The sequence below is a fragment of the Brachycentrus maculatus genome, unplaced genomic scaffold (assembly GCF_059751285.1).
Source record: "Brachycentrus maculatus isolate JH-2025_06_01 unplaced genomic scaffold, ASM5975128v1 h1tg000059l, whole genome shotgun sequence".
Taxonomy (NCBI): Eukaryota; Metazoa; Arthropoda; class Insecta; order Trichoptera; family Brachycentridae; genus Brachycentrus; species Brachycentrus maculatus.
In genome coordinates, this window is record NW_028280813.1 from 986,836 (window position 1) to 1,004,099 (window position 17,264).

Sequence of the window (17,264 nt, forward strand, 5' to 3'; positions counted from 1 at the left end):
AGCCCTCCACTTCAGGTACCAGTCCAGTGTAATATTGAATAAATATTAGAGTGAAAAAATCACTTATATTTATTTAACCCCCCTGGGAATCGAACCCGGGACCTCCAGAACGGTAGGCGAGCATGCTGACCATTACACTACGGAGGCGGTATATATATATATATATATATATATATATATATATATATATATATATATATATATATATATATAAATATATATATATATATACATATATATATATATATATATATATATATATATATATATATATATATATATATATATATATATATATATATATATATATATACATATATATATATATATATATACATATATATATATATATATATATATATATATATATATATATATATATATATATATATATGTTCATAATAAATTAAGAAGGTTAATCCCTAATCACAATACAATATTTGCAACAATAGTAAAAAATATATTTATTTTATTACACTACATTATTTTATGCGCAGTGAACATGATAAAAAATGTGCTACACACATTGTCTAATTTGAGAATAATTTAAGGCCACACGACACTCTCTATCCAAGATATGTATGGAGCGATCTTGGTATAAGCGTATGCATAATTGGGAATTTTGCCGCTAGTGCCAATTGACTGTACTCCAACCAGCGTGTGAGTGCAGTCCACATTGTCTGCGTTGCTCATCAGAAGAGGGGATCCAGAGATCGTCTGCAAGATCACAAAACAGGGTATAGATCAGTGGAAATAATACTCCTTCCGACTGCAGGTACATCTACCGTACACTGTTCTACCATTCAGGGAGTAGTCTGACCTCCATTCTGCGGGCAGTGCTCCCTTACACTCTGCACCCATTCCGACTGCGGGTACATCTACCGTACACTGTTCTACCATTCAGGGAGTAGTCTGACCTTTATTATTTTATATAAAAGCGGAAAATGACTTACATGATGGGCCCATATCTCTCCAACGCTGGGATATGCACAGATTTGAGTAGCATTATCATATTTTCGAGGATAGTATTGTTGATAAAAAACGCTTTTCACCGGACAATTGACATATTGGGGAACTTCGTATTGCATCTGAAAGAAAACAGTATACATTTTACCAAATATTAATATTGACTGGCGCTTTTCTTGCTCCCCATCATACCTGTTCTATGTATGTACATAACATTTTTCTAACTAACTCTGAAAGCTCCCAGGTATAGAAAAATAATCCGTGATCAAATATAGAAATATATATATATTTGATCCCGGATTATTTTTTGTATATTATTTGCTATATATATATATATGTAATAAAATACCTAGGTACCTACCTATCCATTTTATTAAGTACTTACATATAGTACCTACATAAAACAGATCTACCACCGGATGTCGCATGCGTCGCACTGAATAAAACAAAAGACATCAGATAGAAAAAATATAATATTGTGAACTGTCAGAATCAGATAGATAGATAGAAAAATATTGTAAAAATTAATTAAGAATAAACTTTAATTATAAACTTTAATTACAAAGCAACACATTGTTCATTTTATTATTATACACCCACTTTACATATTATTTACACCCAATTTACGAAGAAAAATATTACCACGTTATATATATATATATATATATATATATATATATATATATATATATATATATATATATATATATATATATATATATATATATATATATATATATATATATATATATATTATGTTCAAGTACTATCTACCCTCTGATTGCAAACAGCTATATATGGTATCAAACGTTTTGACCAATACCACTAGTCTGTTTTTGGTTGGTCGGAAGATATTGCTTTTTAGCAATAAGCCCACCTTTTCTTCAAAATGCAAAAACAACACTTTCTGCCCTGTAGCGGGTAAATATTAAGTTAAAAATATGCCGTTTTTGCTGGGATATAGTACATTTTCTGGGCATTCCGAAAACATGCACAACTGAAAATCGACATTTTTTTTATATTCATGATGTTGTTGAAAGGAGTGAGCGATATGTGTTCTGCAGTTCTAAGATGGGCAGCTGGAGTGTCCAAAGACCAAAGAATTCATGGATGCTACAGAAAGATACATGACTCCAATTCTCCTCTACGGCTCCGAACGCTGAACGATGTACAACACCTACTCTAGGCAACTAGAAACTGCTGAAATGCGAATGCTTACATGGTCAGCTGAAGTGTCCCTCGGAGACCAGATAAAGAGTTGACGCATTCGTCGAAGCCTGGCTGTAACAGGCGTCAATAGTAAGGTAGGGGAAAGGCAATTGGAGGTGGTATGGGCACATAGGGTGCAGAGAACCTGATTATATATTGTGAACCAGGCAATCGCCATAGAAAGACGTCTAGAGGAAGGCTAAAAAGTTAAAAATACCTTTAAAATTTTGAATGCGATGATGTTAGTGTTCTCACTGCTGTAGCGCACTCCATAGAGGGTTTTCCCAGGTCGGGGTAAGGTTTCATCTTCATTTGTATGAAGGCAAGCTGGTCTGATGGCGTTAGAGAACGTGACTCTATAAAAAACACAAAATTATCACTATTCATATACAACATTTTGACTGTCCAAATACTTGTAGGTACATAAATTATCTGGTCAAATTATAAGCTTAAATAATAAAAATGAAAATGGTATTTTCTGGCGTTTCTCATGTGCGTGATTATAATCCAGGATTCGGACCTCACATACTAATATCAGAGTTTCTGCTTAGTAAAAAGCTTCTTTACATCTCACCAATAGATGTCTCTAGTGAAGTTCTAGTGATCCAAGAACAAGGTTTCTAAATTGGTTCATATATATAGAACTTCCAAGAATTTGAGTAGTGTGGTTGTCAATAATGGGTAGAATTGGTGAATGTTACACGTGTGTAAAGTGATCACTTAAACCAGCCTATGACGGTCGTCAGCCCCGTAAATGCCCAGACTTCCGTATTCTTCTTCATCTTTGATGAAATGTCAAAAAAATAATACTATTTATATAATTTATATTCTCTTAGAATTATTAGAAATTAAAAAGACAATTCATAATAATTTCTTCTTCTTCTTCTTCATCTTGGTATAGGCCTTGTGGGCTGTTTTTAAGAGGGGTTAGCCACCTGCGATGTCGATTCCCAGCTATCGACCCATCTCTTTGGTGGTCTGCCATGGGGTTGGCCGTACAGTGCGATGTGGGGGAGCTGGATGGTTCCATTCTCCTCACACGCGCATACCTCTGTCTCCTTCGTTGCCTTCCCCACCTAAAGACATCTTCCATCTCGCACATTTCCCTGATCCTGGCGTTCCTTATTCTATCTCGAAGGCTCTTGCCTGATATGCTTCTTAGAGTCTTCATTTCTGACATTCTAAGCTAATAATTTGCAACTAATAAATACACAAGTAAATGATTTTGCTAAGAGTCCGTTATTAAATATGTTTCCAATCACTCATCATTCCTGATCCCTTTTGCCTGTGACTGCCAATAAACCCAAGCTCCTTTCTCTAGCCGCCAAAATGTTTAGAATATCGTTAAGTAGACAGTGTTTTAGTATTAATCAGGAAACATGGCACCTTACAAGGGCCCAGAGCAGCCGTGTACTAAGCTTTGAGAACAGGTGTTTGCGGAGAATCTTAGGCGTGCGGTGGTTTGACTTTGTGAGGAATGAAGAGATAAGGCGTAGGACGCAGCAAATCTCGGTCACAACTGTCGTCAAGAAAAGGCGATTCAGTTGGCTTGGCCATGCACTCCGCATGCCTCCTGAGAGCCTTAATCAAGCTCGCCTCTTTTACAAGGCATCAGGTTCCCGACCACTGCTGACAATCCGTCGGCAGTTCTCGTCAGATCTTCGGGACGCGGATCTGACTTGGGAGGATGCAAGGGAGCTGGCAGCAGACAGAAAAGCCTGGAGACAGTTTGTGGACTCCATATGCTCCACCTAGGGAGCGGATATGGTTATTATTAGCTTGGAAACCGGTAGACATTATAATTAACTTGTAATAAAATATTTATAGTGATTTTAAAACAGTTATTTTAGTGATTTTAAAAGTTATATTTTTAATATATTAAGATTAGTTACTTCATCCTAACAACATGTTCAAATACTTGATCACAAATCTGGATTATCTCCAATTAGGAGTTATTTTTATATATATTTTTCGATTTCTCCACATTGATGAAGAAGAGTATGGAAGTCTGGGCATTTACGGGGCTGACGACCGTCATACACTAGTTTAAGTGATTTAAGTAACACGTCAAAGTTCAATTTATATTTATGTACATATTATAATAAAAAATAATAAAACCCTTATCCGCACCCCAATGGTGCATAGGGCACTGCGTCATATAAACGCAGTGTCATCTTGATCGTTTACACATGAAGGAAAGGTGATCAGCCCTCCGCTTCAGGTAATATTGAATAAATATGACAGTGAAAAAATCACTTACATTTATTTTACCCCCCTTGGGAATCGAACCCGGGACCTCCAGAACGGTAGCCGAGCGTACTGACCATTACACTACGGAGGCGGATGTACATATTATACGGTACATAAATATAAATTGAACTTGCATAAATTGAAATGTGTGAACTGAGACATTGCACCCTCTGACTACCACTTTTTCAGATCTTAGGAGCATTCGCTTAAAAATATGATTTTTATTTCATCTGACAGTGTCAAAAATCACATAGAGTCATTATTTAATGAAAAATGAATATAATATATATATATATATATATATATTTATATATATATATATATATATATATATATATATATATATATATATATATATATATATATATATATATATATATATATATATATATATATATATATATATATATATATATATATATATATATATATATATATATATATATATATATATATATATATATATATATATATATATATATATATATATATATATATATATATAGATATATATAGATATATATAAATATATATATATATATATATATATATATATATATATATATATATATATATATATATATATATATATATATATATATATATATATATATATATATATATAACGTGGTAATATTCTTCTTTGTAATTAAAGTGGGTGTATAATAGTAAAATAAACAATGTGTTGCTTTTTAACTGAAGAAAAGACAGTAAAAGTTTATTCTTAATTAATCTTTTATAAATTAAATATAATATATGACAGTTCAACAAAACACAATATTTTTCTATCTATCTGATTCTCTTGTTTTATTCAGTGCGACATCTGGCGACATCTGGTGGTAGATTTTCGCGATCTGCTTTATGTAGGTACTTAATAAAATCCGTAGGTAGGACCTAGGTATTTTATACATATATATATATATATATAAATATATATATATATATATATATATATATGTATATACATATATATTTATATATTTTATCGATTTTAACCAATTGTAGAATAATTTAGAAAAAAATATATTTTCAATTGGTGTGTTTATGATGTGTTTTTCACATTTACCTTCCCTACCCTTACTATCCTACCTGCAGACAAGCATCTAAAAAAAGAGGCTTTGCGGGTTGTTCATTTAAAAAGAAAATAAAGAAAATGTTTTTAAAGAATCAGGTATGGTCAATAAGGAAGGAATGCAAAGCTGAGATAAGCATTATCCATAAAATTAAGAAAGGTGTGTTGAGATGGTTTGGATATGTGGAACGAATGAGTGAGGAAAGAACGGTAAAACAAATTTATGAGGCGAATATAAGTGGAAAAAAGAGCAGAGGAAGACCGAGAAAAACATGGCGCGATCAGGTATGCCAAATACTTGAAAGCGGCCAGGTCCCGAGTCGTAATAATCGTCGGGTATGTATGAGGAGATGCACGAATGTAGAAGAGGCGAAGAATGTTTGCAAAGATAGAGTGGTGTGGCGTTCAATTCTCTCTGCCTACCCCTGAGAAAGTGGCGTGATGGTTAGTTAGTTAGTTTTTATTTTTTCCTTGAAATTCCAAACACACTTACGGCCTTTCCAGTTTCAAAAGCTGCAGATCGTTGTAGAACGTTGATGTGTCTGAGGCTGGATGGGTGACCGATCTGACGATGGCAAACTTATTTGCGGGGTTCTGAATGCTTCCCAGATCATTTCCTCCGAGCCTGGCGTAGTTTGGGTTTCTGAAAATTAAATCACAAGCTTGCGCGTATCAAATAAGCGCAAGACGATTGCGACAGACAGAGTGACAGAGGAGACAACGTAGAAATCACGGTAAATTTAATGCCAAGAAAGAAAAATTGTCCGACGAGTAGTCCGGTGAATGAATGAAGTATGAATGAAGTATTGAAGAAATTAAACTCAGGTTCAATCATTAATACAGTCAGATATAAAAATAAAATTGGACCCCTTCCCCGCAGGGGTAGGCAGAGAGAATAGAGCGCCACACCACTCTGTCCTTGCAAACATTCTTCGCCTCTTCCACGTTCATGCATCTCCTCATACATACCCGCCGATTGTTAAGACTCCCTAACCTAACCTGACCACTTTCAAGTATTTGGCATACCTGATCGTGCCATGTTTTTCTCGGTCTTCCTCTGCTTCTTTTTCCGATAACATTCGCTTCATAAATTTGTTTTACCGTTCTTTCCTCACTCATTCGTTCCACATGTCCAAACCATCTCAACACACCTTTCTTAATTTTATGGATAATGCTTATCTCAGCTTTGCATTCCTTCCTTATTTCACTATTCGCACATCTATCATACATCGTTTTGTCGCACATTCTTCTGAGAGATGGCATTTCGACTGCATCCAGTCTACTTTCATCCTTCTTTTGGCAACTCCATGTTTCACTTCCACACATTAAAGTTGGAACCAGGACTCCGTTGTGCACTGCCAGTTTAGCTTCCGCTGATAGGTTTTTATTTGCTTTAACTGATTTCAGTGCACCATTAACTTTGTTCCCAGCATTCACTCTCCTTTGTAAGTCTTTATCAATCTTTCCATCCCTAGAAAACATACTACCCAAATACACATCATCTACCTGTTCCAAAATCTCTCCGTTTACCAATATTTCACATTCAGATCTGCATTCTTCTCTTTCAAAAGCCATAATCTTGGATTTGCTAACATTCATCAATAAATCACTAGCTGATTTGATTGTAAGGCTTTTAATTTAGTTTGTTTCTATCCCAAGGTATAGGTTTCTATAACAAGGTATATGCCCAAGGGCAGTTGAAGGGTTAAGAAGGTTTGTTGACACTTACGAACTGTCGACGCCCTTGCAGTGCCACGTTGAAATGATCCAAAGTTCGCTTATGAGCGTTCCGGTACATTCCCACATTATCCGCGAGGGCTGGCTGAAACCTAAATGAGCCTGAAACAGTTCAAATACAAGGGCCGTCTGAAAATTTCCAACTTCAACATGAAGATGGCACCCGTCCTCAATCAAAATTTGATAACAACATTTTGAGTGTGTCCAAATACATTGTGTGATTATATAGTCCAGGATTCGGACCTCACATACTAATATAAGAGTTTCTGCATGGTAAAAAGCTTCTTCACATCTCACCAATAGATGTCTCTAGTGAAGTTCTAGTGATTCAAGAACAAGCTAAATTGGTTCATACATATATCGCTCACTCCTTTCAAGAACGTCATAAATCAAAAAAATGATTTTTCAGGAGAACGTTTTTAAAGTTTAAAAATATAATACAATGTGTTAAAAATAAATGTCAAGCAACTTCTTGAACTTTTTACTGTGCAACAGATCTTTTTAGGTAAACCCTGAAGGTTTTTTCCCCATTTGAAAAATATTTAGTTTATTTGAAAAAAAAATTAAACAATACGTTTTCTTCAAAATGCAAAAACAACATTTTCTGCCCTGTAGCGGGTAAATATTAAGTTAAAAAATATGCCTCTTTTGCTGGGATATAGTACATTTTACGGGCATTCCGAAAACATGCACAACTGAAAATTGACGATTTTTGATTTATGACGTTCTTGAAAGGAGTGAGCGATATATAGAACTCGTTAGGTCACTATCGACCTTCTATCAAGAACATATTTCAATGACCCTTGACATCAGTTTTCCCAGAGCCTCTCAACATTTCACAGTTTCAGCGCCTTCGAAACTGTCGAGGCGCTATTTCAATTTCAATTTATTTGTTTCAAAATGAGTGTCCAAATACTTGTTCACAAAATCTGGATTATCTCCATGGTAATGGTATTTTCTAGCGTTTCTCATGTGTGTGATTATAATCCAGGATTCGGATCTCACATACTAATATAAGAGTTTTAGCTCAATAAAAAGCTTCTTTACATCTCACCAGTAGACGTCTCTAGTGAAGTTCTAGTGATTCAAGAACAAGGTTTCTAAATTGGTTTATACATATATATATAGAACTTCCGAGAATTAGTAAAAGTAGTGTGGTTGTCAATAATGGGTAGAATTGGTGAATGTTACACGTGTGTAAAGTGATCACTTTAACGTCAGTCCCGTAAATGCCCAGACTTCCATATTCTTCTTCATCTTTGATGAGATGTCAAAAAATAATATAAAAATTTGATTGATTGAGGACGAGTGACGTATTGAACTAAATACTAATCCCTTTCACTGCCTACACTGGGCAACTTCTAGAAAATTTGGTGATGGACTTACAGCCTTGTATTATTTAGATTGGCGGTGACAGGTATATTGAAAGCTTTTAAATGTAAATTCATAGCAAAATCGGGATACAATTTTATGTTGTTTCAAATTTTCAATAAATTTCACAACTCAGTTCAAAAAAAAAAATTGCTTAGCAAGAGGAGATCTGTCAGGAAGCCTAGATGCTTCTGTATCAGGTCTGGGCATGCAGTGGGACAGCTCTCAATGTACCTCGCTTATTATTATAGAGAAGGTCTGTCAGGAAGCCTAGATGCTTCTGTATCAGGTCTGGGAATGCGGTGGGACAGCTCTCAATGTACCTCGCTTATTATTATAGAGAAGGTCTGTCAGGAAGCCTAGATGCTTCTGTATCAGGTCTGGGAATGCGGTGGGACAGCTCTCAATGTACCTCGCTTATTATTATAGAGAAGGTCTGTCAGGAAGCCTAGATGCTTCTGTATCAGGTCTGGGAATGCGGTGGGACAGCTCTCAATGTACCTCGCTTATTATTATAGAGAAGGTCTGTCAGGAAGCCTAGATGCTTCTGTATCAGGTCTGGGAATGCGGTGGGACAGCTCTCAATGTACCTCGCTTATTATTATAGAGAAGGTCTGTCAGGAAGCCTAGACGCTTCTGTATCAGGTCTGGGCATGCGGTGGGACAGCTTTAAAAAAATCTAAATTTAAGCATGTGCTTGGGCATGTTTTGAAAGGTACTCACCAAAGTTTCGACCACTTTGAGCACACAGTTATTTTTTGACAGTCGTTTGAGTGAGTGTTTTTTCAAAAGTGGAAAAATTTAGTGGCAAGCAGTCATTAATATTTATTTTTTAACATGTTTATGCAAATTAAAGACGAGTTAGACGCTGTGTACGGAGACTCTTTTCCATCATTTAATATCATAATAAAACCCTTATCCGCACCCCAATGGTGCATAGGGCACTGCGTCATATAAACGCAGTGTTATCTTGATCGTTTACACATGAAGGAAAGGTGATCGGCCCTCCTCTTCAGGTACCAGTCCAGGGTAATATTGAATAAATATGACAATGAAAAAATCACTTATATTTATTTTACCCCCTTGGGAATCGAACCCGGGACCTCCAGAACGGTAGCCGAGCCGGACATCATTTACCACTGTAAAATTTTGGGCAGCAGAATTTAAACGTGGACGTACCAGCTAAAATGACGATGAACGTTTGGGACAGCCAAAAACTGCAACCATTGACGATAAAATCGCTAAAGTTTATCAAACGGAGTTGGAAACCAGTCAGATTAAAGTTTAAAATACACAGCAGAGTCTATGCAGATGAGAATGCTGCCCGCGCGGTGGCTGCCGCGTTTGCTCACTCCGGACCAAAAACTCGTTCGAATGAACGTTTGCACCGCTCTGTTGACGCTATTTAGGCGCAACGGGTCAGACTTTTTGGCACCGAATACTAATTGTGAAGAAACTGGATACACCATGCTACTCCAGAAACAAAAATACAGTCCAAACAGTGGACTGCGAAGGGGGAATCGGCTCCAAAAGAGGCAAAAACTGTTCCTTCGACTGGGAAAGTGATGGCGACTGTTTTCTGGGATAGTCACGGAGTTATTTTCATAGATTACCTAGAAAATGGTTAAACTATTACAGGAGCATACTATGCATTAATACTTGATAAGTTAAATTCAGAAGTTAGGGAAAAACGGCCGCATTTGCAAAAGAAAAAAATATTTTTCACGCTCGTATTTAGTGTGCGGTACTGGGACAAGGATGCAATGATTTTTATAAACTAGAATGTGTAACTTTCTACCTGAGAATGATACAAAAGGTTTGTTTTGGGGGCTGGCTCGGTACGCGTCACTCGGATGTCCGGCTACCGGCATCAGTTACACTCGACCCGTGTGGGCAGCAGCGATGACGATTCCATCCACAATAGCTTACGTCCATGGAAAAATCAGTCGTTTTGCATTGTACATATCGCTCACTCCTTTCAAGAACGTCATAAATAAAAAAACGTCAATTTTCAGTTGTGCATGTTTTCGGAATGCCCGGAAAATGTACTATATCCCAGCAAAGGGGCATATTTTTAACTTAATATTTACCCGCTACAGGGCACAAAATGTTGTTTTTGCATTTTGAAGAAAAAGTATTGTTTAATTATTTTTTTAAATAAACTAAATATTTTTCAAATGGAGAAAAAACCTTCAGGTTTTACCTAAAAAGATCTGTTGCACAGTAAAAAGTTTAATGAGTGGCTTGATATTTATTTTTAATACATTGCGTTTTATTTTTAAACTTTAAAAACGTTCTCCTGAAAAATCAAGTTTTTTGATTTATGACGTTCTTGAAAGGAGTGAGCGATATATTGTAAAGCTATCTTTTTCTTATTCTATTGAACTAACTAACTAACTAACCATCACGCCGCTTTCCGCAGGGGTAGGCAGAGAGAATAGAGCGCCACGCCACTCTGTCCTTGCAAACATTCTTCGCCTCTTCAACGTTCATGCATCTCCTCATACATACCCGCCGATTGTTACGACTCCTAACCTGACCGCTTTCTAGTATTTGGCATACCTGATCGTGCCATGTTTTTCTCGGTCTTCCTCTGAGGAGTCGCTCACTGACCGCCGAAGGGAACAGTCGCGTGCCGATACGCTCCGGGTTCCGCCCGCGTCACTATTAGTACGGGTTTTACCCATCATTACTCTATTGGATTATTTTATTAAATACAAATTATGGAAGGAGACATATATACATGTCCATGTCAGTCATGGCGTGTTAAATATCGCTCGGCTCAGGACTCACCGGGTTCGGATATTCTGAAATTAAATAATTTAGCATAGCGCGCCATCTGAGTCTTACCAGGTGAGGGTACTCTTGTGGCAAGGCGTATCCATCTCCGCTGCTTGCCCTGCTGCACGTGTCTACCGGCGTGTCGCCCACACATCTGTAGACGGAGGTGATCAGATCGATGCACTCTGAAAACACAGTGGCATTATATGAGCATTTTCTGCAAATCTCTTTGCACTGTTCCGTGTCTGTCTGCCGTGCTGGTCGTCTCCACAGCGTCTGTGTACCGGCCAGCGTCGGATTGGAATCGGATCCAGCTGACTATCTCAACTCTCTCTAACTCTCTATCCGCACCCCAATGGTGCATAGGGCACTGCATTATATAAACGCAGTGTTATCTTGATCGTTGACACACGAAGGAAAGGTGATCAGCCCTCCGCTTCAGGTACCAGTCCAGGGTAATATTGAATAAATATTAGAGTGAAAAGATCACTTATATTTATTTGACCCCACTGGAAATCAAACCCGGGACCTCCAGCACGGTAGCCGAGCGTGCTATTATTATTCAATATTACCCTGGACTGGTACCTGAGGCGGAGGGCTGATCACCTTTCCTTCATGTGTAAACCATCAAGATAACACTGCGTTTGTATGACGCAGTGCCCTATGCACCATTGGGGTGCGGATAAGGGTTTTATATTATATATATATAACCAGTTGAGTTCTTCTCTCATTTTTTCTATATTATTATATGTATTTTTCTTAAGCACCATTCTCATCGCTTAGTGAGGAGAAGAGATGATGAACACCTACTGTCTCTGGCTTTCTGCCCAGTTTTTTCGATGTTGAGTGCGTTTGGGGGCAGAGTACAAGTCATGTTGAGTTTGGGTCCTTCGGGCTTGGCTGTGGTCGTTGGAGGCAAGGCGGGTGACTGACAGCAAACAATTGGCACCGTGCCCTCCATGGAGCAAATCTGGACATACGAAATGGCGTCAATCATTAACATAGTCAAAAATTACAACATTTTGAGTGTGTCCAAATACTTGTTCACAAAATCTGGATTATCTCCAATTACAAGAGTTATTTTCATATTATTTTTTGACATCTCACATACTAATATAAGAGTTTCTGCTTAATAAAAAGCTTCTTTACATCTCACCAATAGATGTCTCTAGTGAAGTTCTAGTGATTCATGAACAAGGTTTCTAAATTGGTTCATATATATAGAACTTCCAAGAATTTGAGTAGTGTGGTTGTCAATAATGGGTAGAATTGGTGAATGTTACACGTGTGTAAAGTGATCACTTAAACCAGCCTATGACGGTCGTAAGCCCCGTAAATGCCCAGACTTCCATATTCTTCTTCATCTTTGATGAGATGTCAAAAAATAAAAGTCAAATATTGATTCATACAAAACATGTGTTGGACCAATAGCCACTTATGGGATTGAGGCAAGAGCAGATACTTCTAGAACGAAATCTCGACTTGGTACCTCCAAGATGAAGACTCTCCGATCCATAACCGGAAACACATTGCGAGACCGAGTAAGGAATACCGACATCCGGAGCATGTGTAAGACGGAGGATATCGTGAGGTGGGGACGACAACGAAGGCGATATGATCATGTAAACAGAATGTCAGAAGACAGACTTCCATCGCCCTTCAAAGAATGCCTGAAGGACGAGGCAGACCTCCGAACAGGTGAAAGACAGCTGGGAGTCAACATCCCAAGAGCGACATGCGGAGGCACAAAAAGGTCCTTAGGTTCTAGATAAAGAAGAAGAAGAAGAAGAAATATTGATCATAGTTCAATCATTGACAGAGCCAAATACATTAAATAATAATAAAATAATAAAACCCTTATCCGCACCCCAATGGTGCATAGGGCACTGCGTCATATAAACGCAGTGTTATCTTGATCGTTTACACATGAAGGAAAGGTGATCAGCCCTCCGCTTCAGGTACCAGTCCAGGGTAATATTGAATAAACATGACAGTGAAAAAATCACGTCTATTTATTTTACCCCCCTTGGAAATCGAAGCCGGGACCTCCAGAACGGTAGCCGAGCGTGCTGACCATTACACTACGGAGGCGGACAATACATTAAATACAAATACATAATAAGTAATTGCATAACATGCAAAAAAAGGGAAAAAAAATCTCCCTTGACGAACGACATTTCGCACGAGTTCAATTCAATTTATTTATTTATAATTTACATACATATTACAAACTAAAATTTAAAGCGTATAGATTAACAAAAAATCGAAAATAAGCAAGAAGACTGTTAAAGGTGTAGAAGAATCCGTTATGGGAATACCCCCTCAGGCACATGGAACAGGTATTGTTCAGCATATCTTCCTACAGGCATAACCATCGGCAGGTTGCTCCTGTATATAGGAATGGGAAACTATCTATGCCCACGCTGTCCTTAGCTAACTATCGGGAACATACAGACCGATGCTCCGGATAGTTTCAGGATTATCCATCATACCGCGCTACAATGGATAGAAATGCCTCATCAAATACACATTCCTTCTAGTCTCTAGGCTGTTGTAGCCGAGCATACCCTGGAGGAACTGGGTCGGGTAGAGCCGAGGATAATAGCCGTGCTCTCTCATGTAGAGATACCTCAGAAGCTTCTTTTGGACTTCCTCTGCCATAAGAGAGTATTAAGCTCGTGTGGACGTCAAATCATGGAGCCACTCTTGAGTCTACTTCGCACCAAGGAGTTATAAAGAGTTCTCAGCACGCGGGTATTTTGGAAAACCCTGGCAGTACGCAGAGCAAATCCTAGCATTTTCAATGTATTACCACTGACTGCCTCTATGTGATGGTGAAATGTCAGGGTGCTCACAAACCTAACATAGGCTGGTTGAAATGATCACTTTACACACATGTAACATTATATATATATATATATATATATATATATATATATATATATATATATATATATATATATATATACTACTACTACTACTACTACCATCACGCCGTTTCCCCGCAGGGGTAGGCAGAAAGGATGGAACGCCACACTCTTCTGTCCTGACATACACTCCTCGCCTCCTTCACATCCATACATCTAGTCATACACGCCCTCCGATTACGCAGACTTTTGACACCGCCAGATTTAAGGTTCTGATTGATCTGATCGTGCCAAGTCTTTTTCGGTCGTCCACGTTCTGTTTTCCCTCTCACATTCGCCACATATATTTTCTTAGTCATTCTCTCGCTATCCATTCGCTCCACATGTCCATACCACCGCAAAGAGCATCATGTCCATAGCACCGCAATATATATATATATATATATATATATATATATATATATATATATATATATATATATATATATATATATGTATATATATATATTTATATATATATATATATATATATATATATATATATATATATATATATATATATATATATATATGTATATATATATTTATATATATATATATATATATATATATATATATATATATATATATATATATATATATATATATATGTATATATATATTTATATATATATATATAGATTTATATTATCCACTGACACTTCGTGATGGAATTGCATTTTTAATTTATTATTAGATTAAAACCAATATTTTTAGCTTTTCCACTTTTTTATTTGACCAGCGACCGGGTTTCGTCGTTACCGACATCATCAGACTGGTGTGATGACCAGTCTGATGATGTCGGTAACGACGAAACCCGGTCGCTGGTCAAATAAAAAAGTGGAAAAGCTAAAAATATTGGTTTTAATCTAATAATAAATTTATATATATATATATATATATATATATATATATATATATATATATATATATATATATATATATATATATATATATATATATATATATATATATATATATATATATATATATATATATATATATATATATATATATATATATATATATATATATATATATATATATATATATATATATATATATATATATATATATATGTATATGTATATATATATTTATATATATATATATATATATATTATATATATATATATATATATATATATATATATATGAATTTTTGTACATTGTTTTGCTATCATTAACATGTAAATTTAGATTATAAAATACCTGTTCTTAACATTCTTACCTGTGGAATAACGCCATCAGTAGCGGCTTCTAGAGCGGCAATACAATATTTTATATGGACGCATGTTGCTGGCTTCCCCGTTTCAGTGAATATACAGGAACTTCCTGAGGAACAGGAGATGAACATGAACCTGACATACAACTATCACGGGTCGGGAGAGGCACACTCGTGTCCCTCAGGATGGGGACAGGTGTAGCAGCTGCAGCATACATAGCCGGGCTGTCGGCTCAGTGACCCGTGGGACCATTCCCGAGGGATCTAGGGCAGGATACAAATGGCCACATACTAACTAACCATCACGCCACTTCCCCGCAGGGGTAGGCAGAGAGTATAGAGCGCCACACCACTCTGTCCTTGCAAACATTCTTCGCCTCGTCCACGTTCATGCATCTCCTCATACATACCCGCCGATTGTTACGACTCCTAACCTGACCACTTTCAAGTATTTGGCATACCCGGTTGTGCCATGTTTTTCTCGGTCTTTCTCTGCTCCTTTTTCCAATTACATTCGCCTCATAAATTTGTTTTACCGTTCTTTCCTCACTCATTCGTTCTAAATGTCCAAACCATCTCAACACACCTTTCTTAATTTTATCGATAATGCTTGTCTCAGCCTTGCATTCCTTCCTTATTTCACTATTCGAACATCTATCATACATCGTTTTGTCGCACTTTCTTCTGAGAGATCGCATTTCGACTGCATTCGGTCTACTTTCATCTTTCCACAGAGTGCTTCTTGAAAATGCCCAAAGTCCTTACTAATAGTAATAGCGACTCCAGCCTCACACAACTGTACCACGCTGCTTCTCTGTGGCGCCCAGAGCCGACTTTTGGACTCATCCAAACTAGATGGGAGCATTCGCTGTAGAAGGACGCTCAAACTACCATGGGTTGGGAGAGGCACGCTCGTGTCCCTCAGGATGGGAACAGGTGTAGCGGAGATGGCGTGGATTAGGGAACTAAGTGACTTACCTTCCTGGCCGTGTATCCGGGTGAGAAAATTCACGATAATTAAACCACAGATGAGAGAAAAACATTTTTCGTCGATTTTGGACATTGTAGAATTATATGTAGATTAAAAGAAACTAAGTTATATAACTCATCAAAAGTTGGTAGGTACTAGCTAAATAAATGTAAAAAAAGTCTGTTTGCTTTGCAGGAACGGGAACATCAATGGTCTACGTCCAATTTGAAAACGCTAGAATTGGTCTCTAACATTTTTCAATGAGTCCAAATACTTCTTGTTACCGCCTCCGTAGTGTAATGGTCAGCACGCTCGGCTACCGTTCTGTAGGTCCCGGGTCGATTCCCAGGGGGGGGTAAAATAAATACGAGTGATTTTTTCACTGTAATATTTATTCAATATTACCCTGGACTGGTACCTGAAGCGGAGGGCTGATCACCTTTCCTTCATGTGTAAAACGATCAAGATAACACTGCGTTTATATGACGCAGTGCCCTATGCACCATTGAAGTGCGGATAAGGGTTTTATTATTAAATACTTGTTCTAGCATACGTCTTGCATTCATCCAAACAAAAGGGTCTCTGCTACATAAGAGCTTTCCCAATCCAACATAGATGGCTCAGATGACCCCAAATGTATCACGACCCAATATCACGAAATTGATGATATATCGCTCACTCCTTTCATCAACGTCATATATAAAAAAACGTGATTTTTCAGGAGATTGTTTTTAAAGTTAAATAATAATAATAAAACCTTTATCCGCACCCCAATGG

At 37.0% G+C, this 17,264-nt stretch overlaps 1 protein-coding gene across 1 annotated transcript; it reads right to left on the reverse strand.

Annotated features, from left to right (window-relative positions):
• Window positions 1-437: 437 nt before the first annotated feature.
• LOC148311715 (serine protease snk-like) lies at window positions 438-16,644 on the reverse strand. Its single transcript, XM_088256238.1, has 9 exons — window positions 16,496-16,644; window positions 15,524-15,627; window positions 12,197-12,356; window positions 11,456-11,571; window positions 7,227-7,336; window positions 5,991-6,140; window positions 2,393-2,531; window positions 954-1,088; window positions 438-717 (listed from the first exon to the last, which is right to left on the reverse strand). The coding sequence occupies exons 1-9, from the start codon at window positions 16,578-16,580 to the stop codon at window positions 547-549; spliced, it is 1,170 nt and encodes a 389-aa protein (XP_088112364.1). The 5' UTR covers window positions 16,581-16,644; the 3' UTR covers window positions 438-546.
• Window positions 16,645-17,264: the final 620 nt, after the last annotated feature.

What these genes read in the sequence shown, in the direction of transcription:
- LOC148311715 (XM_088256238.1), bottom strand. Translation starts at nt 16,580, where the DNA reads ATGTCCAAAATCGACGAAAAATGTTTTTCTCTCATCTGTGGTTTAATT. An exon ending in CCGGATACACGGCCAGGAAG is followed by an intron (nt 15,628 to 16,495) that starts GTAAGTCACTTA and finishes CCTGTTCCTCAG; the next exon opens with GAAGTTCCTGTATATTCACT. An exon ending in CTTTTGAAACTGGAAAGGCC is followed by an intron (nt 2,532 to 5,990) that starts GTAAGTGTGTTT and finishes TGTTTTTTATAG; the next exon opens with AGTCACGTTCTCTAACGCCA.